The sequence below is a fragment of the Zonotrichia albicollis genome, chromosome 9 (assembly GCF_047830755.1).
Source record: "Zonotrichia albicollis isolate bZonAlb1 chromosome 9, bZonAlb1.hap1, whole genome shotgun sequence".
NCBI lineage: Eukaryota > Metazoa > Chordata > Aves > Passeriformes > Passerellidae > Zonotrichia > Zonotrichia albicollis.
In genome coordinates this window covers 10745904-10772135 of record NC_133827.1, presented here as the reverse complement: position 1 = coordinate 10772135, position 26232 = coordinate 10745904, and the positions used below count along the sequence as shown (strand labels likewise).

The 26232-nt window shown below is 49.0% G+C and overlaps 1 protein-coding gene across 1 annotated transcript in view; it reads left to right on the top strand.

Moving 5' to 3' along the window:
* Positions 1-23983, top strand: part of LOC141730027 (uncharacterized) — a 100632-nt gene extending 76649 nt beyond the window's left edge. The window contains exon 6 of the mRNA XM_074546665.1: positions 23534-23983. Within this exon, the coding sequence (XP_074402766.1) occupies positions 23534-23983 (450 nt within the window). The remainder of the gene's footprint in view (positions 1-23533) is intronic.
* Positions 23984-26232: the final 2249 nt, after the last annotated feature.

The window sequence follows — 26232 nt, the reverse complement described above, 5'->3', positions numbered from 1 at the left end:
AAGATTTGAGGAAAAAGAAAATTACTCACCCTGAACTGAGAGATAAATATTGATGTGCAATTTCCCATCAAGGCAACCCAGAGCAGTAGATTAAAACAGCAAGATTTCCCCTTTTATGCAGCCCCTGCCTTCCTGTGCTCCCTGTATAATCTGCTTGGAAATGTTCTGCAGGTAAATGCCATGCTGGGAGCACTCCTCAACAATGCAGCATCCTCTCCACACAAGGTGAACACTTCCAAGCCTTACCAGCTGTCTCCTCCCACCCAGATCTTGTCCCCCAGGGCTGGGAGCAGCTGCCAGGGCTGGCTGAGAGCTTTCCCTGGCAGCAGCAGAGTCCCTGCCCCAGCACAGCGCCCTGGGCTGCAGGACCCTGCTCTGCAGGACAGCCCTGGGCACCCCTGGCTGCTCTGCACAAGAGACAATCAGAGAATGTACTCACAGGGTCTGTAGGCATTGCGATGTTCCAGCTTTAGGAGATGGCTCCAGGAGCTGCAGCTGCATTGTCCTGCAGCCAGAGGTTCCTGTGCCAAGGGCTGGCAGTGATTCTGCCCCAGGCACTTCTCAGCACCTTCCCAGCCCTGACTGATTGAAGCTCTCTGTGCCTCTGTGCTGTGCCCGGGGTGGATGCAGGCAGTGCCCCAGCCCTGCTGGGCTGGCAGAAGAGGTGCTCATCAAGAGAAATGTGCTTTTGAAGCTTTTCTTGGTTACCAGGAGCTGCCTCTGTGCCAGGAGCCCAGCCCAGCTCAGCAGCACAGACACAGCACAAGGACTTGAATGAGCCTCTGGGGCTTTGTGCTCAGGCCCTGAACATCAGTCCCTGAGAGGGAGCTGAAGAAACCTCTTCAGAACTCCAAGTCAGAATTCAACTTCAAAGTTTCTTGGACTTTTAATGGGTCCCAGTGAGGGACATGACTGAGAAAGTGTCCCCAGACCCCAGGCAGAGCAGAGAACTGCAGGCAGTGATGACAGGTGGGGACAAAGAGAAGCCAAGTCTTGGTGCCCTGGGGCACAGCAGCAGGGTCTGTGCCACCAAGGGCTGTGAGGAGACACCTTGTCCTGAGGCCCTGGGGCCTCTTTGCACAGCCCCAGCCAAGCTGGGCACTGTCAGCCCCTTGTCCTGCCCTCAGCATCCCCCCCTAGCCCACATCCCAGTGGCCTCAAGGATCTGCAGGAAGGAGTCCCTGGGGAGCCTTGCTCAGGAATGGCCCTGGGGGCTCCTTAATGCTCCCAGGGACTGCAGGTTTTTCAAATGACTTTGGGTTTGGCTTTTGCCTTGGAGTCTCTTAGAGTTTGTGCAATCATGGCCTCCAATTATCTGCTGTAATTAGTCCCTGGAGAGGCTTTGTCAGTAACAACACTCAGCGGGGCTCATTAATGCTTCGGGGTACTTCAGTCATTTTAAGGTACTTGGTGTTTCCCTTTTGATACAGACTCTGTTAGAGGTTTGTGCAATCATGGCCCCAATTATCTGCTTTAATGAGTCCCTTGAGAGCTTTGTACTGACACTCAGTGGGGCTCATTAATACTTTGAGATACTCAAGGTTTTTAAGGTACTTTGAATTTTCCTTTCTACACTGAATCTCTGAGAAGTTTTTTCTGCAATCCTGGCCTCCAATTCTTTCTTCCACGGAGTCCATGAGGATCCTGTGCTGGGATAGACCTCAGTGGGACCCATTCATGCCTTGAGACACTTTGGTGTTTTCTTCTGACTTTGACTCATGGAAAGGTTTGTGCAATCTCCTCTCAGGCCCTGAGGTTCCAGGGCTCAGCTCCAAATGCACCATAGGGGTCATTAGGATCAAGCAAGTCCTGAAAAACCATGGCTCTGCCTTGATTTCCCTCTGGTCTTGTCCTATTCATCAGGAAGTTTTCCTTTTACTGTTATGGAGAAATATTTCAATGAGCTTCTAAGTAATGTGTAATCCTATTTTAAAGGCTGTGTTTTATTACTGTTCTCTTTTGAGAAGAGGTGATTGCAGCATTCTGTGCTTGATATTGATGTAGGGCCATTCCTAAGGAGGTCTGGCTAGGTCAGACAAGTTGTACCTTGGAGCTGACCCAGTGTGGACAACCTTTCCTGACATTCCCTAATCCCATGTGACAAATCATTTTCACTTTCAAAAATTTAAATGGTTTTTAGACCTTATTAAGACCTTATCAAAATACAACCAAAGGGCCTTGATTTTTATAACTTTGATGTGAAATGAGTTCCCCGGTCTGAATCAATCCCATTTACCATCCCATATTGGGGAATAATTGGTTCCAGAAGTGTTTTACTCACAGCCTTGGCACTGGCTTTCACAGTGGGTACCACCTCTACCCAATGAGTCAAATGATGTACTATCACTGGCAAAAACTTCCACCGTTGTACCTGGAGAAGCTCAGTAAAGTCTACTTGGATGTTTTGGAAGGGCCTTAAGGCTAGTTCTTGCCTTCCTCTGGGTGTTTTCCTCATGATTTTCTTATTCACTTGTTGACATATCATACGCTGTTCAATTACTTGCTTAGCTATTCTGAAAATTCCTATGCAACCCCAATCCCTTAGAAATTGATCACTTAGCACTTGTGTACCCCAATGTGTTGTTCCATGTATGCCTTCTAGCATTTTCTTGGCAAGGTGTTTATTCAACATTTGCCTCCCATCTGCTAATCTCCACTTCCCTTCATTATCTTTCTTGGCTCGCTCCTATTTTAAGTTCTTCCTCTTCGGTCCCACTGAACACAGGGATTTTTTGCATTTCTCTCATGGCTGTTAATACTATTATTAGTTTTTCTGTCTCTAATTCAGTTGCATTGTAAGCTTCTAAATCAGCTAAATTGTTCCCTCACGCCTCCTGAGTCGGTCCCTTTTTATGACCTTTAACATATACCACTGCTACTTCCTCTGGTAATTGTAAGGTTTCTAACACTTTAATCAGTCCCTTTCCCTTTGAATTTATTAGCCCCCTCTCTTCCCAAAATTTTCCAAAGATATGCACTATGCCAAAAGCATATTTTCAGTCTGTATCTATTGTTCCCCTTTTCTGTGCTAATATTTCCAGAGCTCACTTTAGGGCATAGAACTCCCATGCTTAGGCTGACCAGTTGGAAGGCAAATTTCTCTTTTCTATGGCTACCAATCCTTCATGCACTATAGTGTGCCCTGATACCCTGTGCCCCTTTATTACACATGAAGATCCATTGATGTACAATCGTCTTCTGCCTTGGAATGATTGATCTGTTAGGTCCTCTCTTATTTTAGTTTGATAGTTTATAACCTCTAGGGAATTATGTATTAGTTTCTCACCTGGCTTTCCATACAAGAACTGGGCAGGGTTTAGTTGGTTACTCATGATTTGCTCTAAACCATTGTCTTTTGAGATGGCTTCATACTTAGGCACTCAGGAATCAGTGAGCCATTTCTCAGCATTTTGACTTAGGATACTTCCAACTGAGTGAGGAGTATATACTTTCAATTTTCCCTCAAAGGGTAATTTTTTTCTTTGCTCTATGAGTATGGCAGTTGCTGCCACAGCCTGAATATAGGTTGGCCACCCTGGCTGATGAGGTCCAGGAGTTTTGACAAATAGGCCACTGGTTTCCTGGATCTTCCCCAGTTCTGGGCTAACACTCCATATGGTACTACTTTTTCTACATCTACAAACAGATAGAAGGGTTTGTCTAAGGCAAGAACACTCAATGCCAGTGCACTGACTAATTCTTGCTTTAAAGCTTCAAACTTTTGTTCATTGTCTTTTTCCCACCTAATCTCTTCTTTAACTAACTTTTCATACAAGAACCTGATGGCCTGCATGTATCCTTCCATCCATAGCCTACAGTATCCCAAGAGGCCTACAAACCTTCTGACTTCTCTCTTAGCTTTTGGCCATTAGAGTGAGACTCTCCCCCTAATTCTCTCAGGGTTCAGCAGTCGGCAGCTTCCTTGAAACGTTACATGTCCTAGGAATTTTACTTCCCATTCTAAAAATTGGAGTTTCCCTTTTGATACCTGAAGTCCTTGGTTTCCCAGAAAATTTGACAACACTATGGAAGAAAAACTTATTTTTCTTCCTGTCCTGAGAGAAGCATATAATTTACATATTGGATGAGCCTTATCTCAGGTTTGATGGAGAAGAGTTGTGTTCTTCTAAGGCTTGACCAAAGGGGTTTGGGGATTTGGAAAACCCTTGGGGTAACCTAGTCCACCGAAGCTGATGCTTCCTCCCAGAATCGGGGTCTTCCCATTCAAAGATAAATATATCCCACTTTCCTATGCCAGTGGGCATACCCAAAAAGCATCTTTTAGGTCTATCACACTAAACCACTGGTGTGCTGGGGGGTACTATATACTATATTAGTATATATATAGGGGTGTAGTACTATAGTACTATATATATATAGGGGTTATATAGTACTATATATATAGGGGTTATAGTACTATACTAGTACTATATAGGGGTTAGGCATCACCTGGTACCGATTCACTGTTCTTTTGTTCACTTCTCTCAAATCTTGGACGAGCCTGTAAATCCCATCTGACTTCTTTACTGGTAATATGGGTGTATTATGGGGGCACATACATGGTTCTAAGGTCCTGTCCTCAAGTAGGTCCTGGATCAGCGGCTGCAGTGCTTGTCTCCCTTCCAGGGAGAGTGGGTATTGTTGTACCCAAACTGGATGGTTTTCATTAACTATTTTTATTACTATAGTTTCATGTTTAATTTACCTCGGTTTTTTGGTTTTGCCCACACCATCTCATGAATTTTGTCCTCATCTTCTTCCCTTAGTTGGAGAAGTTAAAGTACCATTTTCCCTTTTTCTGGGAGCACGCAAATGTCAAATTGTGCCTGTAAATCCCATCCTAATAAATTTCACCCTGCCTCTGGAACTAATAGAACATCCCCAATTCCTATTTTTATTTGCTCCTTCAAACTTTATTTGCATTATAACTGAGGTTTTGAACCTTTCCCCTTGTCTTGTTTTTAAAAGACAAAGGTGTCTACTAAGGCGTCTACTAAGGAAGGCAGGTGCCGCCCCAAAATGGAAAATGTAAACCCCCTCCCTCTGAATTGTTATAATTTTGAAATTAAGGGGGCTCTCAGGCACAGATATGGGAGCAGGAATAGCAGTTCTTTATTAGGGAAGAATATAAAAATAAAATAAGCAATGCAGTAATACAAAACAACACTGACAGAGTCGGAATAAAACTTGACACCTGGTAGGTCATCATGTTGGTAGCAGTCCAATTAAAACAGTGGCTGCAGTCCTCCTGCAGTCTTCCTGCAGACAGGCGTGGTTCTCTTGAAGCAGGGATCTTGTAGAAGGACATAATCTTCCTCTGAAGATCCAGTAGTGGTGTAGATGAGCCTGGTCTTCCTCTGGGAATCCAATGGAAAAGGCAGCTGGTCCTCTGGGAATCCAGTGGAAAAGGCTGCTGCTCCTCTAGGAATCCAGTGGAAAGGCTGTTCTGGTGTCCCAAAATCTCAGATTATATTCAGTTAGGAATGCTTGGCTCCGCCCTCTGGGTAGAGCATCTCAGAATGGGATGATGCAATTTTGATCAGTCACGCAGTGACATTCAATAGCCCATTAACAGCAGATGTCTCCCCAGAGGAAGGATTGGTTTCTGCAAGAGATGAAGAAAAACTGCCCAATTAACAGATGAAAACTGGCCCACCTCTAACAGATGGGAATATAACACACATATTTACCTGGCAGTCTAGAACATTGTCCATGCCTTATTCTATTTCCCTCTGCATCACAATGAAACCTTACACAAAGTTCTCACTTAAGATTATGTTTCCCTGTGGTACACAACAGCTTTCTCCATCTTTCTGCATTACCCACCAAGTGTAACCAGGTCCTTGAGCAAAAACAATCCCACAGATGGGTTTGTCTTTGCCTGAGGTGGGATTAATCCAAACAGTCTTTCCTAAAATACCTTTCATGTGTACAACAGGGACTTTGTCTCCATCCACTGTGTGCAAGGGTTCAGACTGGGCAGGACCAGCTCGATTGATGAACCCTTGGGTGTTGACAATCCAAGTGGCCTTTGCTAAGCTCATTTCCCAATTTCTAAAAGCATCCCCCCCAAAATGCCTTCAGTCTTGAGCAGTCCATAGCGCCGCCAGCAGCTAGTGCATGATAAGGGATATGGTAAATCCGTTCAATACTATGTTCCCTGGCCCAGGTGTTGATAAGGCTGCTCTTGAAATGAGTCCCGTTGTCTCATTCAATTCTCTTATGGGTACCATGCATCCAAACGACCTGCTTTTCCAGGCCCAGGATGGTGTTCCTGGCAGGGGCGTGAGGCACAGGGTACCTCTCCAATCATCCAGCGGTGGCTTCCACCATGGTCAGCACGTAGCTCTTGCCCTGGCGTGTCTGGGGCAGTGTGATGTAGTCAGTCTGCCAGGCCTCCCCATACTTGTACTTGGACCACCACCCACCGTACCATAGGGCTTCACTTGCTTGGCCTGCTTGATGGCAGCACACGTCTCACAGTCATGGATAACCTAAGAAATACTGTCCGTGGTTAAATCCACCCCTCGGTCTTGTGCCCACTTCTAGGTGGCATCTCTGCCCTGATGGCCTGAGGCACCATGGGCCCCTCGAGCTAGGAATAACTCTCCTTTGTGTTCGCAATCTAGGTCTATCTTGGACACCCCTATCTTTGCAGCCTGGTCTACCTGCTCATTGTTTTGGTGCTCTTCATTGGCCCTACTCTTGGGAACATGAGCATCTACATGGTGGACTTTCACAGGTAGCCTCCCTACCCTGGTAGCAATGTCTTTCCACTCTTCAGCAGCCCTGGTTTTCCTCTATGCTCGCAGTTTGCCTCTTTTCACCTCTCCAGCCATCCCCATAGAGTGTTGGCTACCATCCAAGAATCAGTGTAGAGGTAGAGCTTTGGCCACTTCTCTCTTTCTGCAATGTCCAGGGCCAGTTGAACAGCTTTGAGTTCAGCAAGTTGACTTGATTCACCTTCTCCTTCAGTAGCTTGTGCAACCTGTCATGTGGGGCTCCATATGGCTGCTTTCCACTTCTGGTTCATCACTACAATGCGACAGGAACCGTCAGTGAAAAGAGCATAGTGTGTTTCCTCTGGGGGTAGTTGGTTATAGGGAGGAGCTTTTTCAGACTGGGTCTCTGGTTCTTGTTCTTCACCTTTGGGCAAATTTGTAATTACCTCCAAAATCCTGGGGTGATTCTGTTTACCTGTACAGGTGTGCTGAGCGATAATAGCAATCCACTTGCTCCATGTGGCACTGCTGGCATGGTGAGTGGAGGAACCTTGCCTCTGAACATCCACCCCAGCACCGGTAGTCAGGGTGCCAGGAGGAGTTGAGCTTCTGTACCAATCACCTCTGAGGCGGCTTGGACTCCTTCAAAAGCAGCCAAGATTTCTTTCTCTGTTGGAGTATAGTTGGCTTCAGACCCTCTGTAGCTTCAACTCCAAAATCCCAGTCCTCAGCCTTGAGTCTCCCTAGGCACCTTCTGCCAAAGGCTCCAGGACAAGCCATGGATCCCAGATGGGTCCAGATATGAAGAACTATATGTGTCATGGCCATATGGTCCATATGGTCATGACCTGGCCAAGGGCAACCGCATGAGAAATCTCCTGTTTAGTCTGGGCAAAAGCTTGTTGCTGCTCAGGGTCCCACTGGAAATTGTTCTTCTTGCGGGTGACCAGGTAAAGAGGGCTCATGATCTGATTGTACCCAGGAATGTGCATCCTCCAAAAGACTATGGCACCTAGGAAAGCTGTGTCTCCTTATTGGGTGCTGGAGACATTGCTGTGGTCGTGTTAATGACATCTGTAGGAATCTGACACTGTCCATCTTGCCACTTCACTCCTAGGAACTGAATCTCTAGAGGTAGTCCCTTTACTTTGCTCTTTTTAATGGTGAAAGCGGCTCCCAGGACAATCTGGATGATTTTCTCCCCTTTCTCGAACACTTCTGCAGCTATGTTCCCCCACACAATGATATCACCAATATACTGCAGATGTTCTGGAGCCTCACCCCTTTCTAGTGCAGTCTGGATCAGTCCATGGCAGATGGTGGGGCTGTGCTTCCACCCCTGGGGCAGTCGGTTCCAGGTGTACTGCACTCCCCTCCATGTGAAGGCAAACTGAGGCCTGCATTCTGCTGCCAGAGGAATGGAGAAAAATGCATTGGCTATGTCTATAGTGGCGTACCACCTTGCTGCCTTGGACTCAAGCTCATACTGGAGCTCTAATATGTCTGGCACGGCAGCACTCAGCGGTGGAGTCACTTCATTCAATGCATGATAGTCCACAGTCAATCTCCATTCTCCTTCAGATTTTCACACAGGCCAAATGGGGCTGTTGAAGGGTGAGTGGGTCTTGCTGACCACCCCGTGGCTCTCCAGCTCTTGGATCATCTTATGGATGGGGATCACAGCATCTCAAGTGGTCCTACACTGTCGTTGATGCACCGTGGAAGTGGCAATTGGCACCTGTTGCTCTTCTCACTTCAGGAGTCCTACTGCAGATGGATTCTCAGACAGCCCAGGCAAGGTGTTCAATTGCTGGATGCCCTCTGTCACTACAGCTGCTATCCCAAATGCCCACCTGAGTCTTTTTGGGTCTTTGAAATACCCACTTCGAAGGTCGTCTATGCCCAAAATACATGGCTATGCCCAAAATACATGGGGCCTCTGGGCCAGGCACAATAGGGGGTTTCTTCCACACATTCCCAGTCAGGCTCACATCAGCTTCCAGCAAAGTGAAATCCTGGGATCCCCCTGTCACACCAGCAACAGAAACAGACTCTGTCCCCACGTCTCGACGGAACTAATGTACATTGCGCACCAGTATCAACTAAAGCTTTACACTCTTGTGGTTCCGATGTGCCAGGCCAACAAATCCACACAGACCAGAAAACACGATATTCCCTAGCCCCTACCTGGCTAGAGGCAGGGCCCCTCTAAGCCTGGTTATCCTTCTTTCCCTGGGCGTATGTCTTGGATGTTCCTTCAAGGAGCGCGGACATGTCATCATCATCATACCTGGCCGTTCGGCTACGGGCAACTGGAGCTGCTTTCCTTCTGGTGGCTTCCTTCAGTTCACGCACCCGTCGCGTCAGAACAGCAGTAGGTTTCCTATCCCACCTTCTCATGTTTTCCCCACAATCATTCAGGTAGAACCACAGCTCAGCTCGTGGTGTGTACCTTCTCTCTCCATCTGGGAAACATCTGCCTTGGATACCAGAACCTCTGATCTGTACTGCTGAGATTTAGAGAAGGTCTTCTTTAATCTCCTCTGAGCTTCTTATGATTCTCCTCTATCTTGTCTTCTGATTTTTGCAGACATGTTTCCACTGCTGCGATTCTGGCATGTGTTGGGCTATGTACAGCATCTGCATATGCTCAGAGCTTCTTTGCCATATCCAGCATAGTCTCCTCACCATCATCCCGCTTCATTATTGCTAAAGCAGAAGCATATTCTCATGGCCCAAGTCGTACAAGTTTTCTCCACATCACAGATGTGCATGGTACCAAGTCTGGATTCTTGGTTGTCACATCATCTGAGAAGATAATCTCAGCCACGGCCATTTCTCTCAGGCGTTTGATCCCTTGCTCTATGGTCTTCCACTGAGTTGGTTGCATATAAAGACCATCTGCACACAGGTATCTTTGTGCAACACTGTCCAAGACTCGTGCCCAGAGGCTGTGTGGATTAGCCCCCCTCATCATTCCTTGGTCAATAACAGGATCCTGTGACAGGGATCCCAAATGCCTGGCTTCAGTGCTGTCCAGAATTGTAGCCTCGCCTGCAGCATCCCAGAGACGGACCAGCCAACTAATTATGGATTCATCAGGTCATCGGGTGTAATCCTTCCGTAGGCCACGAAGGTCCTTCAGGGAAAAGGACTCAATATTTGCGTCTGATCTTGCACCTGCTGCTTTGACTACTGATTTTATGTCAGGAGGCATCGAGGTTCCTTCTTCTGTATCACCATCATCATCATCATCCACTGGTCGATTAGTTTTTTCCATGCATTTCCCACTTCTAGTACTGGTAGCAACAGCCATGGGTTTAGATGCTGGCTTAGGCTCACTGTCTGGTCTGGCTGCTGGCTTCGAGCCTGGGCTGTTGGCTACAGCTTGAGTGACTGGGATAGCTGATTTATCTGCCTGCCTCCCTGCCTCTGTCTGCTGTCCTACACTATCTAACAAAGTGCAATAAGCATGGGCCAGGGCCCAGCTTATTTCAATTATCGTTTTCTCCTTAGAATCATCATGGCACTTCTCTTTTAGGTATTTCCCCACCTGTTCTGGGTTCAGAATTTGTTCCCGTGGAAAATCCCAGTCTACAGGATCAGAAAATTCCTTCAGGGTTTGGCCTATATTTTCCCATTGTCCACACCACTCAGGATTTTTCACGCCTCCATCTGCTTCTGGGTCAGGGGTCTCACCAGCTCTTCTGGATATCTCAGCCCTCATTCTAGAGAAGCTGCAGACCACATAGAGGAAGCTTACCAGATTAAATACCAGAAAGGTGGTCTCTTTAACATTCAGGGGGAACTGAACATTCTCAAAAAGTGACATAACTGATCCAAAGGAGAAGAAGGAAAGGGAAGTCTGGGAAAGTCTTATTCTTGGCTCCTCCTCTAACAGACTGAGTGTAATTACTAATACATTCCTAAAACGTACTACTGGAATTGGGATGCAGGGTAGGATGAAGAAACCATAAACCATACATGTCGTAAACAGAGGCCAGTATCTTTGTAAACGCTTTATAAATCATTATCACAGAGGCCAGCACAACAGCTATTCCAATCCGTACCCCTCTACCGTAAAAATTACATGTTATGGACAATAATCCTAGTGACCAGAAAGGTATTGAAACCTCAAAAAGGTCTAGAGCCCAGAGCCACACTAAGGCTTTCACAACCAGAGATAGTACGGATTCAAGCAGCATGGCTACTAACTGCTTTAACAACAACAAACACACAATTAATAGAGCTTTTTTCCACCTTTTCCAGCTGCGCATTGGGCACCAATTCATGTATTTGTCCATGTTTAGAGCAAATTTGGGGAAGAATCCCCCAAAGGATCTCTGGTGGGAAAAGCAGATCCAATCGGCCCCTCCCCCCAACTATTCTGGGAGGAAAAAATACCTCCTTGGAGGAAGGTGGAAAAAACCTGTTTATTAAAGAATAAAACCAAAACAATATCCAAAAATGAGACCCCTTGCCACTCTAAAATAGATAAAAAACTGAGAAAACCCCGTCCCTGGGTTTTAGCTCACTCAGTCTCTGATCAGTCTCTCTGGTGCTGGAATTGTCGCAGGCCAGGCCCGGCCCGGTGAGCCAGAGATGTGAGCTACCAGTGCTCTCCTGGGTGTTCAGTCCAGAGCAGGTTTCAAGAGGTCCAAAGAAAAAGAAAAGAAACACAGTCCAGGGAACTTCTTTGCCTCAGCTAGCTAACACTAACTAAAACGCAAAAGAAGAGCTCTGTCCCGCTGTCTGTCTGCAGACAACACAGTCAGGAGCAGGAATGTGGGGGAGTGGAGTACAGTGTCTGAAAACAAACTGCGTGCTTCTTCTCTCCCCCCCTTCACTCTCTGGAACACTCTTAAAGGTGCAAAACTTATTATTCAACATAAACAGAATGAGACGATTGGGGATAAAAGCATCATATAGTCAACCCAGGACAGTACCTTATGGGGAAGAGCCACCGGAACACCCCAAATCAATTATGGGACTTGGGTGCATATTGTAAGAACACAGTGGCAAAATGGGCAATAAATGTCTTGCATTTCCCCAAACCAACCTGCAATCCTATGCAGGTGAAACCGTCGTTGTCCCTGCAGATCCTGGGCCAAGGTCCCTTGAAGCAATGATGAATCTGCCAGCCCCGGCACAATCCAAAATCCTGGAGAGCACTGGCCTATCCATCAGCTAACCCCAGCTAATGTGACTGACACAGAGAGCCCTGAATGTCATGGTCCCTGTTTGGGCGCCAAATGTCACAATGAAGGTGGCTGCGACAAACCTCTCTGGTTCCCCGACTTCAGGGCGAGGGTGGCAAAAATGAAAAGGAGCAGGATCAATGGAGTTTTTTAAAAGGAACTTTAATAACAGGGTGAAAAACAATAAACATGGAGAAATCAAGAACAGTATGAGGGGCAGGATCCAAGGACCCAAGACAACAGGGAAGCAACAACATGTACACTTAGGGGTAGAAAACTCTAGAACAATAAGCACAGAGGGGCAACAAGTAACCAGTAAGGAAGAAGAACTTGGACAACTTAGTATAATAACTCTAAAGACTTATGAAGGACCTCTGAAATGCACCCTAAGTAAAACAAATTCTTCTCAGGGTTTGAACTCACACTCAGTTCTTTCAGGGTAAAATCTGGCTGACTCTGAGTGACAGCTGGGCTAACCCACACCGCTGATTCACATTGGCCCCTTGGGACCATGTGGCCCAACAGAGCCACAATGATGTCCTTGGTTCCACGAGGGTCTACAGTGTCACATTGGTCCCTTGTGTCACAGTGTCACATGGTGCTCTGCAGTGCCACAATGGCCACTTCATTTCACAAGGCTCCCAAGTGTCACATTGATCTCAATAGGAAGGAAACCACGGAGGCCCCATGTTTCAGGGGCTGATGAGCAGCAGCCACCAGAGGTTAAGGCAAGCCTGATCATTCTGTCCTGGCAAGTTTGCTTGGAGCAACCCTTGTGTTATGAACTAAACGAGGCCAAACTCTCTCTGGAGAAAGAGGTTCTCATTTATTAAAAGAGCGACAAGGAACGGAGTACCTAGGATAAGCCCGAGCACTCATACAGCGAGCCAAAACCAGAACAGTGCACTATCCCCAAGTGCGCTGGGTTCCCCCAGAAAGCAAGTTTTCAGAAACAAGAACCTTGACCCTAACTTTCCTCCCCCCATTTATAGCCCCCTTTGAGTCTATGATTGGTCCATGTTGAATCCGCATGGTGATTGGTCCATTTCCAGGCTTCCCATTGGTCTTTAACACCATTCATTCTGGACCAATCATTTCTGCAGGGCTTCGAATGATTGGTCAGATCTTCCATGCAATCCCTCTTCAACCTCACCTTGTCCCGCCAGACCGCCCTTCCACCAAACGCAGGACTCTTCTCTTAGAACATTCTAATAACCCCCCACTCTTAACATAATACAATTAATATAACGTAATAATACAATATAATTGAACTATAATCTAATTTAATATAATTTAACTTTTACATATAAAAACTTGGATATTTGAAATTATGAATGAAGTGTCCTAATTTCAGGCATTTGTGTCTACAGAAGAGGGATGGTTTTCCTCCATAAAAAGAAAAGCACAAAGCCCTTTCCAGTGTTTGGAAAATAGGTGAGTGCTAGCACTCAGGAGTCAAAGACCAGCCAGACCTGTCTGTTATGGAAGCTTTTCTCTGGGAGCAATCCTTGGATACTCAGAAATTTGGAGGTGGAATCCTAATATTGGCCATGGATGCCTGGAAAAAATGGACAGTTCTTTTCCATACAAAGGAAAGCCCAGGGCCCCGGTGTTTCAGGGGCAGATGGGAGCAGCTTTCCACATTCCAAGGTCAGCCAGACCTGTCATGTGACCCCTGGGAGGCCAAGGCAGCCATACCTATTTCATGTTCCCTTGCTTCCGCAGGGCCCTGCAGTGCCACAGCAGCTCCTTGCTTCCATGAGGCCTTGCAATGTCACAATGGTTCTCTTGTTTCCATGATGAACTCTGGTGTCATAATGGCCCCTTGATTACACACTCTTAAGGATCTTAACAGTCTCCATGGTTCCACAAGGCCCCACAGTGTCCTAATGGCCTTTGGGTTCCACGAAGCCCCACTGAGTCACCATGGCCCCTTGGTTCCATTGAGGCCCAGTAGTGCAACAATGATCCCCTTGTTTCCCCAACTTCCAATATTGTCACAATGGCTCTCGTGCTTCCATGAGCCCCTGCACTATCACAATGGCCCTTTGGTTCCATGGGGCCCCACAGTGTCACAGTACTCTCCATGATTCCATGGGGCCTTGCTATGCTCTCCATGGATCCATGGTGCCCTGCAGGATCACAACGGCCCTTTGGCTCCACAAGGCCCTGAAATGCAGCAAAGGCCTCTTGGATCCACAAAGCCCTGCTGCTTCACACTGGCCTTTTGGAACCATATGGCCCAACACAGCCACAATGATGTCCTTGGTTCTGTGAGGTTGCACAGTGTCACAGTGGCCCCTGGGATCCGTGGTACTCTGCAGTGTCACAATGTTCCCCTTCGTTCCACAAGTTCCTACAGTGTAACAGGTTCCACAAGGGCCTGCAGTGTCACCATGGTCCGTTGGTTCCACAATCCTCCGCAGTGTCACAATGCTGTCCAAAGGAAGGGAACAACTGAGCCCCAGTGGTGCAGAGGCATATGAGAGGCAGTCACCAGAGGCCAAGTCTAGCCAGACTTGACTCGTATGGGCTGATTTTGTCTGGGAGTAACCCTTGGATAGAGAGAATTTTAGATGCAGAATCCTGATTTTGGCCATAGGTGCCTAGACAAGAAAGACAGTTCTTTCCCATAGGAATAAAAGCACAGAGCCCCAGTGCGTCATGGTCAGATGGAAAGTGGCCCTTGATATGTCACATTCAGTGGGACCTGTCAGACAGCCCCCGGGAGTCCAAACAGGCAGACCGTTCCATGACTTCATGGGTCCTAAGACTGTCACAATGGTCTCCTTGATTCCATGAGGTCTGGCAATGTTACAATGGTTTCTTGGTTTCATGAGCTCCAACAGAATCACAGGGGTCCACTGGCCCCGATCAGCTCCACTGTGAAACAATGCCTCCTTGTTTCTGTTTTAAATCAATCACAATCAAACCACAGTTTGATCATTGATCCTTGCTTCCACAGGGCCCATGATTTGCACAATGGTCTCCTTGATTCCATGATTCCTGGATTCCACAGTCTCACCATCGTTTCCTTGGTTCTCCATTGTCACAACTGACCCATGGTTCCATGAGGTTCCGTAGTGTCACCGTGGTCGCTGTCAGAGGCTGGATGAGATGGATGTCCCGAGACACCTTGGGTTGCTCGCAATGTCCATGTGGGGCCAGGGCCGGGTCAGGCCTTGGTTTGTGGTGGGACAGAGCCCCGCCCCCAGCCCTGGCCTGGCAGAGCTGTCAATCACACAGCGGGGGCAATGTTAACCCAGCTCTGATTAGCCCAGCTGTTAATCAATCAATCACACACTAGCAGCTGGTGCTACCCTGATTCTGATTGGACAAGCAAATGGCAGTTCCACCCTAGGGGCAGGCCCCTGAAGGCCCAAGGGGTTAAAAGCTGAGGCACGAGGCCAGCCCAGGGCCTGCATCCTGCCTTCTCCTGGGGTTCCTCTGTTAGCGATGCTGGAACCCAAGCAGTTGGTACCTATGTGCGTGTCTTTCTATGGATCTTCTGTCTTTCTGTTGTTCTTTATTTCTTCTCCATCTAATCCTACTTACCTGGAACATTTTTGGGTAACTTCACGTGTTAGGGGATAAGGTATTTTAGGTTAAATGTGTGGTAATCCAGGGCACAGGGAATATTTCTCTGCCTGCTCTGAGGGATCCTGACCCCCAGAGAAACACTTCCTTTAACCTTTGCCCATGGAGAGGACTTCCAGGACTTTGAGAGAGATTAGAATTTACCAAAGTGTGAAATAAATTAGAGGGTAGTATACTTTGTCCCTTGGGTAAGAAATGTAGGTTTTGGAATTTTTAGTATGGTGTAGATAGGAAGCAAGATGGAAGGAATTTGTGTGTAGTCCCTCTCTTCTTCTTCTTCTTCATCTATTCCATTTTCTTCAGTGTTGGTGGCAGAGGGTGGCAGATTGGTGAAGGAAAGAACAGTGTAGAGGTTATGTGGTCAATCAAGGGATGAATTATGTGTCGATAAGTAGAAATAATGTACGTTTTAAGAGTTAATTGGATGAGACAACTTCAAGAGACCTTGAAACCGTACATTTTAGAGCCATTTTGCGGTGCTTTTCCAGCAAGATGAGCTGGTGTAGACAGCATGCAAAACTTTAGATACGATAACAACAAACAAGAAGGTGAAGACCAAAGAAGTCCTGGGCATCTCTTTTTACCTGGCACAGAACTGCTACATGAGTGTTTTTCCCATCCGGGCAGCTCCCACAAGGGCCCAAAATAAAACAAACATTAATAACTGGTAGCCTGACGATGTTTGCAATAAGTTGGCTTTATTTCCATGAGGTTGTTTACTGAAGGGTGTTGTCTTAATTGGCCAATCATGTGAAATGTGTTGAATAAATGACCAGAGAGGTCCACCTGTAGCAAAGCATTTAGCCCGTAGCCTTCTGATCTGAGTCTGTGTCATCTCTGACTCAACGGTGACATTTGGGGATCTATGGCGGATACTGGGAATCCTTTCTGCACCTTGTGACCCAACAGGAGCTTCTCTAATAAACGTTGCCTGAAGCTCCAACTTTCCCCATGACAGAAACCCCTGTGAGTGTCTGGGAGATCCCGGCTCTTTGGCAGCCTGGGGACTCCTGGGATGTCACCGTGGAGCCCCCATGAGTGCCTGTGACAGATCGGTGCCTTTGCAGCCCGAGGTGCCCTGGGATGTCACCATGGAATGGCTGTGACTGCCTCTGTCCACATGGCTCTTTACCATCCCAGAAAGCCCGGGGAGGTCTCCATGGAGCCCCTGTCTGTGCCTGCGACATTCCAGCTCTGGAACAGCCTGGAGACTCTTGGAAAGTCCCCATGGATTCCCTCTGAGGGTCTGTGACATATCTGATCCTTAGCAGGCAATGATCACCAGGACCCTGTTGCTATGGTCTGTTTCCATGTCAACCATTGGCAGCCCCATCCCCAGGCTCATGGGATCCCAGAACCACAGAATTGGCTGAGCTGGGAGGGACCCATCAGGATCCTCCAGTCCAACTGCTGGCCCTGCACAGGACACCCCAACAATGCCAGCCTGGGCCTGGCAGCGCTGTCCAAACGCTGCTGCAGCTCAGAGAGCCCTGGAGCTGGGACCCTTCCCTGGGGAGCCTGGGCAGGGCCCCAGCAGCCTCTGGGCAAAAACCTTTTCCTGACATCCAACCTGAGCCTGCCCCAACTCAGCTGCAGCCGTTCCCTCCACTCCTGTCCCTGGGCACCAGAGGGAAGAGGTTCCCACAGCCCCAGCCAGGGACCTGCTCCCAAGGCTGTTGCCATGGCCACCAGGGCTGGCACCAGCTGGGATGCCCAGTTTCCACGGGCCGGGGTTCAGGAATGGGATTCCCCAAATTCCTGCTCCCGCTAAAACCGCACTGCCCTCGCTGCCCTCCCACCTCTGGTGGAAAGCACAAAAGGCAAAGATCCCGGGCTGGGATAAGAAAAATTTATTTGGAACAGCAACGAGATAAGGAACAAACAAGAACTGAAATAATACTGGTAACAGAAAGGATAAAATAAAGGGAAAACTACAACACAACTGGCTGTCTCTTCCCGGCCACAATTTTCCCCTGCCTGGAAAGGACACCCTTCTTCTCAGGAGAGAGAGAGAGAGAGAGTCCCTTCCCTTCCTCTGGCAATGTCCTGAGGTGGGAGAGAATATAATGACATGGTCATGCCCAGACCCTCATGTGTTTTTTCAGAGCCACATCATGTCCATTGGCAGGGGCAGGAAAAGGTACAAGTGTTTTCCCAGCCTGGATCACGGGAAACATGGATCACCAGGGCTCTGCTTAATATGGGTCCACCATGGGGGTTGAAGCTGGAGCAGTGCACGAAGCTCCTCCTGCACTTGCATCTACGGGCATTGGCAGAGCTTACTTTACCGGTGCCTCCTTTGGTGTCTGGTCAAGTGAGAGCTCCGGGTGAAGCTCTTCCCACACTGGGGACACTCATAGGCCCTCTCCCCAGTGTGGGTGCGTCGGTGGGTGACAAGGTGGGAGTTTTGCTTGAAGCCCTTCCCACAGTCCGGGCAGAGGAAAGGCCTCTCCTTGGTGTGAATCTGCTCGTGCTGGAGGAGATTTGAGCTGGTGTGAAACCTCTTCCCACACTCAGGACACTCGTAGGGCCTCTCCCCAGTGTGGATGCGCAGGTGGGTCACAAGGTGGGAGCTGCAGCTGAAGCCCTTCCCACATTCTCCACACTCATAGGGCCATTCCCCAGTGTGGATCATCTGGTGGCTGATCAGGGTGCTGCGCTGCCTGAAGCTCTTCCCACACTCCAAGCACTTGTGGGGCTTCTCCTGATCATGAAGCTGCTCCTGGGCCATCAGCTCCAAAAACTGGCTGAAGCTCTGTCCACCTTCCTGGCTCTGGGTAAGTCTTTCCTCCTCAGAGCACCCTGGGCTGGGTTTGGAGCCCCTCTTCCTGCAGGATCTCTGGGGATTTTCCTCCCCATTAGAATTCTGCACTGTGGAGTCAATCAAAACAACCTCTTCCATGAGGTTCTGCCAAGGAGATTTTTCCTCCCCGGTCTCCATCATCAACTTTTTGTCTGGGGATGGAAGGAGAAGGAGAAGATGGGATTTGCCTCCATTCCAAAAGGAAGGGGAAGGAGATCCTCCCAGTGCATCCCCAGCAGGACGGTCTTGGCAGCAGGGTTGTCCTGCAGTCAGGGGCTGTGCTGGGCTGCGAGACGGTACAAGAGAGAGGGGGAAAGGGGCACTGATTTCCTCCTCACCTGCCTGGGTGTCCTGGGGCTCCTTCCTCTTCCTCGCAGCCTCCTCCTCCATCCAATCAAGATTTGGGAATGGGAAATCCTGTTCTGGGAAGAAAACAAAGGGTGCGCACATTGTCTTTTGTTCTGGTTTGAAGGCAAACCTGGGGGAGAGTCTAAGTCAGAATTACAATTTAATAACAAAATGAAGGTCAAGGCAATGATACAGAAACACTGCCTTAAACTGACAGAGTCAGGATATAACCTGACACCCTGTTGGTCAGGGTGGTGGCAGCAGTCCCAATAAATGGTGGCTGCAGTCCTGTTGGAGTGATGAACGTGATTCTGTCAGAGCAGTGATCCTGTAGAAGGGTCTGGTCTTCCTCTGAAGGTCCAGTGATGGTTATGGAGCTCTTGTCCTCTGGGAATCCAGTAGGCAAGCTGTTCCTGGTTGTAGCAAGGCTCAGCTTATATCCAGGTAGGAATGCTTGGATCCTCCCCATGGGCGGAGCATCCCACAATGGGATGATGGAATTTTATCAGTCCTGCAGTGACACTCAATGGCCCATTTACAGAAGATATCTCCCCTGGAGGGCGTTTTCAGGGCTGAGTCATGGAAGAGATAAAGAACACTGCCCTGCCTTTTTATAGCAGTTGATGAAGATGGGGATTGAAAACATGCATTTGGTTACATCTTGCATTGCAACCTGAAACAGAGGGGTAATCCCTGCTCAGGGGGTGAACACCACCCCCCTTACCCAAACTGGCTCAGGTGTAAAACCCCCACCCTGGGAAGGCCACACACACAGGGGACAATGTCACACTTGCTCTGCTCCAGGGGAGGTCTCTATTCCTGTAATTCCCTTGCTCTCTCCCCCTTTTCTCTTTCTTTCCATCTCTCTCTCTACCTCATATTTACTGTTCAATAAAATGCATTTTGGATTTGGTCTCGTTAGCACCTTCCTGGCTGCAGAGGCAGCTCTCTAATAATTTTCTTAACCAGATTGTGACATTGTTTTGGCACAGTGAGTTCAGGGCGCTGTTCTCTTACTCCAAGTGCCTTTGACAACAGCATGGTTCCCTCCACTTAGGAGGTTGTGGTTCTCTCTGGAAGAACTCTTGGAAACTTGGATGCAGCTTCCTCTGAGCGACTTGTGGGAGAACTGATGAAGAAAACCAGTGTTGTGGGTGGCCAGTGTAAAGAAAATATTTTGTTGTCCTTCCTTGAAAAGTTTGTTAAAATCGCTGGAGGAAATGGAGCAAATGCTACCAGCCAGACTGACAAGGTTCATTCACCCCACGATGAGGAACACAGGGCTGCGCAAAGTCCCACAAAAACCCCAGCTCAAGTAGCTGAATTCCAGAATAACTTCCGAATTCACAGGCTTGGAGGCTTTGCCAAATGTGAGAATCATTTTTCTCTTCATCCCTGTCAGCTCTGTGACAGCTACACAGAGCTTTCCCTTCCTTTTCATAATCTATTTTGGGCCGAATTTCTATTTTGCTCTTACTGGAACCTCCCAGCAGCTGAGCTGGAGCTGTTCAGGAACTGATCAAACTTGGAATTGCCACAAAATTGCTTCTATTTTTGGTTTATTCATGTTTGCAATTTATTTGTGTTTTCATCACATATCACTTGTGGGAAAAACAAGTATTCATCAAAGTGATTTATGCAGAGTCAGGTTTGATTTCTGCCAAGTTCATTTTGTCCAGTGCCCAGGGGAATCTCCCATCCTGTCTGCAGCTGCTCCCACAGGGATGTGACGGCTGATATCAGAGCCCCAAGGGTCACAGTCAGGGCTGCCCTCAGGGAATGCTCGCCTGGTATGGAGGGGCAGTGTGGGAGCACCTGGATCTTGGAGCACCCAGCAGCCCCCCATGTTTGGAGGTGCCTGAGGAGGGCTGAGATGATGCCAGGGACATCCTGCAGTGACATTCCCCCTGTCCTGCTCTGGGTGAGCTCAGTCCCAAACCTGACCCTGATCCTGGTCTCAGTCTCACTCCATGTTTGGAACACTCACAGTTCTGTTCTCATTATTCTCATCCCAGTCCCAGACTTGTCTAGCCCCAGACCAAATCCCAACCCCAGCCCTAAAGCCAATCCCATGTCTACCCTTAACCACAATCCTAGCTCTAATCCAAATCTCAGCCCCAACTCCAGCCCAGCCCCAATTCCAGCCCCTTCCTAAATTCTCAGCTCCAAACCAAATTCCAGGTTCAGCCCTTCTGGGGGTTTGGGGGTGTCTCTGTCCCCCTGACTCCGATGATGTTTGCGTGGGGTCACAGCAGGGCTGAGAGGGACAGAGACCCCCCCGGCCTCCCCAGGTGTGAGAAGGTCGGAGAGCCCTCCTAGCCCCGAGCACCCTCAGCGGTGAGAGGGACACAGAGCCCCTGGTCCCCAGCCCTGCACAGGCGTTGCCTGAGGCCAGAGGGATGGAGACCCCCCAAGCATCCCCCAGGGCGAGGGGACAGAGAGCTCTAAGCATTCCCTGGGCTGAGAGGGACAGAGACTGCCCCGAGCACCCCCTGGCACAGGGGTGAGAGGGAGGGAGACCCCCCAGGAATTTCCTGGATGAAAATGATGGAGACCCCCTGGGGAATGGCCTGGGCTGACAGGGACAGGGGCACCCCTGGGGAATGCCCTGGGGTGACAGGGACAGGGACACCCCTGGGAAATGCCTTGGGGTGACAGGGACAGGGGCAACCCGTGGGGAACGGCCTGGGGTGACAGGGACAGGAAAAACCCTCCCAAACCCCTCCCAACCATCCCCCAGGGCGAGAGGCACAGAGACCCCTTAAGCATCCTCTGGGCACTTGACAAAATAAACTTGATAGAAATCAAACTTGACTCTGCAAAATCACTTTGAAAAATATATGCTCTTCCCACAAGTAACTTGGGATTAAAGCGCAAACAAATCCCAAATATGAATAAACCGACATTCCAAGCAGTGATGTAGCAATTCCAATATTCATTGCTTCCTGCACATCTCCAGCTCAGCTGCTGGCCAGTTCCAATAACAGGAAAGTGGAAATTTGGCCCAATACAGATTATTAAAAGGTATGGAAAGCTCTGTGTAGCAGTCACAAAGGTGACAGGGATAAAGAGAAAAATGATTCTCACATTTGGTAAAGCCCCCAAGCCTGGGAATTCAGGACTTATTCGGAAATTGATCTACTTGAGCTGGGCTTCTTGTGGGACTTTTAGCCGTCTTGTGTTCCTCACCATGGGGTGAATGAACCTTGTCAGTCTCACTGGTAACATTTGCTCCCTCTCCTCCAGTGATTTTAACAATTTTATAAGGAAACACAACAAATTATTTTCTTTACACTGGCCACCCATAAAAGCCATTTTCCTCATCATTTCTCCCACAAGTTCCCCAGGAGGAAGGAGCAACTGTGTCCAAGTTTCCAAGAGTTCTTCCAGCAAGAACCACAACCTCGTCAGTGGAGGGAACCATGCTGTTGTCAAAGGCACTTGGGGTCAGAGAACAGTGCCCTGAACTCACTGCGCCAAAATAATATGGCAATATGGTTAGGAAAATTGTCAGAGAGATGCCTCTGCCCCAATTAAGGTGCTAACGCGACCAAATCCAAAATGGATTTTATTGAACAGTAAATATGAGGTAGAGAGAGAGATGGAAAGAAAGAGAAAAGATGAGTGACTGGGACAGAGACCTCCCCTGGAGCAAAGCAAGTGTGACATTGTCCCTGTGTGTGTGGCCTTCCCAGGGTGGGGGTTTTACACCTGAGCCAGTTTGGGTAAGGGGGGTGGTGTTCACCCCCTGAGCAGGGATTACCCCTCTGTTCCAGGTTGCAATGCAAGATGTAACCAAATGCATGTTTTCAATCACCACCTTCATCAACTGCTATAAACAGATGGGGCAGGGTTCTTTATGTCTTCCATGACTCAGCCCTGATAACGCCCTGCAGGGGAGATATCTTCTGCTAATGGGCCATTGAGTGTCACTGCAGGACTGATAAAATTCCATCATCCCATTGTGGGATGCTCCGCCCAGGGGGAGGATCCAAGCATTCCTACCGGGATATAAGCTGAGCCTTGCTACAACCAGGAACAGCTTGCCTACTGGATTCCCAGAGGACAAGAGCTCCATAACCATCACTGGACCTTCAGAGGAAGACCAGACCCTTCTACAGGATCACTGCTCTGACAGAATCACGTTCATCACTCCAACAGGACTGCAGCCACCATTTATTGGGACTGCTGCCACCACCCTGACCAACAGGGTGTCAGGTTATATCCTGACTCTGTCAGTTTAAGGCAGTGTTTCTGTATCATTGCCTTGATCTTCATTTTGTTATTTAATTGCAATTCTGGTTTAGATGTTCCCCATGTTTGCATTTAAACCAGTACAAATCTCAATGTGCTCATCCCATGTTATTCTGCCAAAACAGGATTTTCCATCTCCAAACCATTGCCAGATGGAAAAGGAGGCTGTGAGGAACAGGAAGGATCCCCAGGACACCCAGGATGGTGAGGAGAAAGTCAGTGCCCCTTTCCCCCTCTCTCCTGCTCCATCTCCCAGCCCAACATGGCCCCCGGCTGCAGGACAACCCTGCTGCCAACACCATCCTACCGGGGATGCACTGGGGGGATCTCCTTCCCCTTCCCTCTGGCACGGAGGCAAATCCCATCCTTTCCTTGTCCTTCCTTCCCCAGGGAAGGAACTGAGGATGGAGATCAGGGAGAAAAAATCTGCATGGCAGAACTTTGTGAAAGAGGCCGTTTTGAGTGAATCTAGTGCACAGGAATCCAACAGGGAAGAAAAACCTCAGACATCCCACATGAGGAGGGGCTCCAAACCCAGCCCTGGGTGCACTGAGGAGGAAAGACTCACCCTGAGCCAGGACGGTGGGCAGACCTTCAACCAGAGTTCTGAGCTGGTGGTCCATGAGCAGCTTCCTGATTGGGAGAAGCCCCACAAGTGCTTGCAGTGTGGGAAGAGCTTCAGGCAGAGCAGCACCCTGATCCGCCACCAACGCATCCACACTGGGGAATGGCCCTACAAATGTGGGGAATGTGGGAAGGGCTTCAGCTACAGGTCAGAACTCATCAGGCACCTGCGCATCCACACTGGGGAGAGGCCCTACGAGTGTCCTGAGTGTGGGAAGAAATTTTTGACCAGCTCCAATCTCCGTCTGCATGAGCAGATTCACACAGAGGAGAGGCCCTTCCGCTGCCCTGAATGCGGGTTGGGCTTCAAGAAAAAGTCCCACTTCATCACCCACCGGCGCATCCACACTGGGGAGAGGCCCTACGAGTGTCCCCAGTGTGGGAAGAGCTTCACCCAGAGCTCTGCCTTGACCCAACACCAACGGAGGCACTGGTAAGGGAAGCCCTGCAAATGGCACAAATGCAGGAACAGGTTCATGCACCACTCCAGCTTCATCCCCCATTGGAGGGCCCACATTGGGAAGAGCCATGGGGATCCATTTTCCCTGTGATCCATCTGGGAAGATACCTGTCCCTTTTCCTGCCCTTGCCAAAGACATGATGTGGGATGGAAGAACATGAGGTTCTGGCCATGGCCGTGTCATTACATTTACTCCCAACTCAGGTCATTGCCAGGGGCAGGAAAGGGACTCTCTCTCTCTCCCTCTGAGGAGAAGGGTGTCCTTTCCAGGCAGGGGAAATGCATGGCCAGGAAGAGCCTGTTGTTGATGTATTAGTTTTCCCTGTAAACAGTTTTTCTTATGCCTTCTGTTATCAATATTATTTCTGTTTATGTTTGTTCCTTATCTCATTGCTGTTCCCAATAAATTGTTCTTATCCCAGCCCGAGATCTTTGCCTTTTGTGCTTTCCACAAGAGGTGGGAAGGCAGCGAGGGCAGTGCGGTTTTAGCAGGGGCAGGAAATTGGGGAATCCAATTCCTGAAGCCCGGCCTGTGGAAACCGAGCATCCCAGCTGGTCCCAGCCCTGATGGCCATGGCAACAGCCTTGGGAGCGGGTCCCTGGCTGGGGCTGTGGGAACCTCTTCCCTCTGGTGCCCAGGGACAGGAGTGGAGGGAATGGCTGCAGCTGAGTCGGGGCAGGCTCAGGTTGGATGTCAGGAAAAGGTTTTTGCCCAGAGGCTGCTGGGGCCCTGCCCAGGCTCCCCAGGGAAGGGTCCCAGCTCCAGGGCTCTCTGAGCTGCAGCAGCGTTTGGACAGCGCTGCCAGGCCCAGGCTGGCATTGTTGGGGTGTCCTGTGCAGGGCCAGCAGTTGGACTGGAGGATCCTGATGGGTTCCTCCCAGCTCAGCCCATTCTGTGGTTCTGGGATCCCATGACCCTGGGGATGGGACTGAATGGTTGCCATGGCAACGGGCTCTGGCTGCAGGCCTGAGCTGGTGTCCATGGCAACCACCCCTGCCATGGGGTCTCCATGGAGCTGCCAAGGGACTGAGCATAGCAACAGGGGGCTGGGGATGGTTGCTATGGAAACTGACCATAGCAACAGGGTCCTGGTATTGGTTGCCGTGGAAACTGAACAGAACAACAGGAGGCTGGTGATGGTTGCCATGGAAACTGACCATAGCAACAGGGGACCAGTTATGGTTGCCATGGAAACTGGACAGAACAACAGGAGGCTGGTGATGGTTGCCTGCTAAGGATCAGATTTGTCACAGGCCCTCAGAGAGGTTCCATGGGAACTTTCCAGGAGTCTCCAGGCTGTTCCAGAGCTGGAATGTCACAGGCACAGACAGGGGCCCCATGGAGACCTCACAGGGCTTTCTGGGGATATTAAAGAGCCCTGTGGTCAGAGGCAGTCACAGCCATTCCATGGTGACATCCCAGGAGTCCCCAGGCTGCCAAAGAGCCGGGATGTCCCAGACACTCACAGGGGTTCATGCCATGGGCTCAGTGGTAGCTTCAGTCAAAGTTTATTACAGAAGTTCCTGTTGGGTCACGAGGTGCAGAAAGGAGCCCCAATAGCCCCCACAGATCCCCAAATGCCCCCAAGGATATCCAGGCTTTCTAAACTCCTTCTGGGAGAGCCACATTGGAGCAGCTGTTTCCAATCCCAGCTGCAGACTTTTCAAGAGTTTGTGTGTAAAGAATTATAAAGTGGGAAATCAACCTTTGTAGAATTTGTCCCACAGGATTAGGGATGGCAAACCAGATATATTTATGCAAATATGTATTATCTATTATGGTAATTATTAGAGAAAATTGTCTTAATTAGAGAAATATTTAACCATGATTTAAGAGATGTATAATATATTATATAGAGCACTAAGAAATTATTTCAAAGCAACTGTATTAAAGAAAAATCTGTAATTAATCAGAGATTGATGTCACTCCTGCAGACCATTGACTGTGGGCAAGTCCCTTTGGCTCAGCCGGTAGCAGTGACCTTGAGGGGTGTCCCCACTGCAGGGAGGAATCCCCACCTCCCCCAAGAAAGGAAATGTCAGGAGACGCTGCCGTTAAAATTTGGGATGGGGCTTTTCTAGTCTGAGGTGCTGCCCTGTCAGTCAGATGTGCCCAGGCTGGGCCAGCTCAGCAGTTCTGCAGAAGTTCTCAGTGGTGTCAGTTGGTTGTTCCTTTCTCGGGGGATTTTTCCAGCTCTGCCACAGCTTCAATTCCCTCTGAGGAAA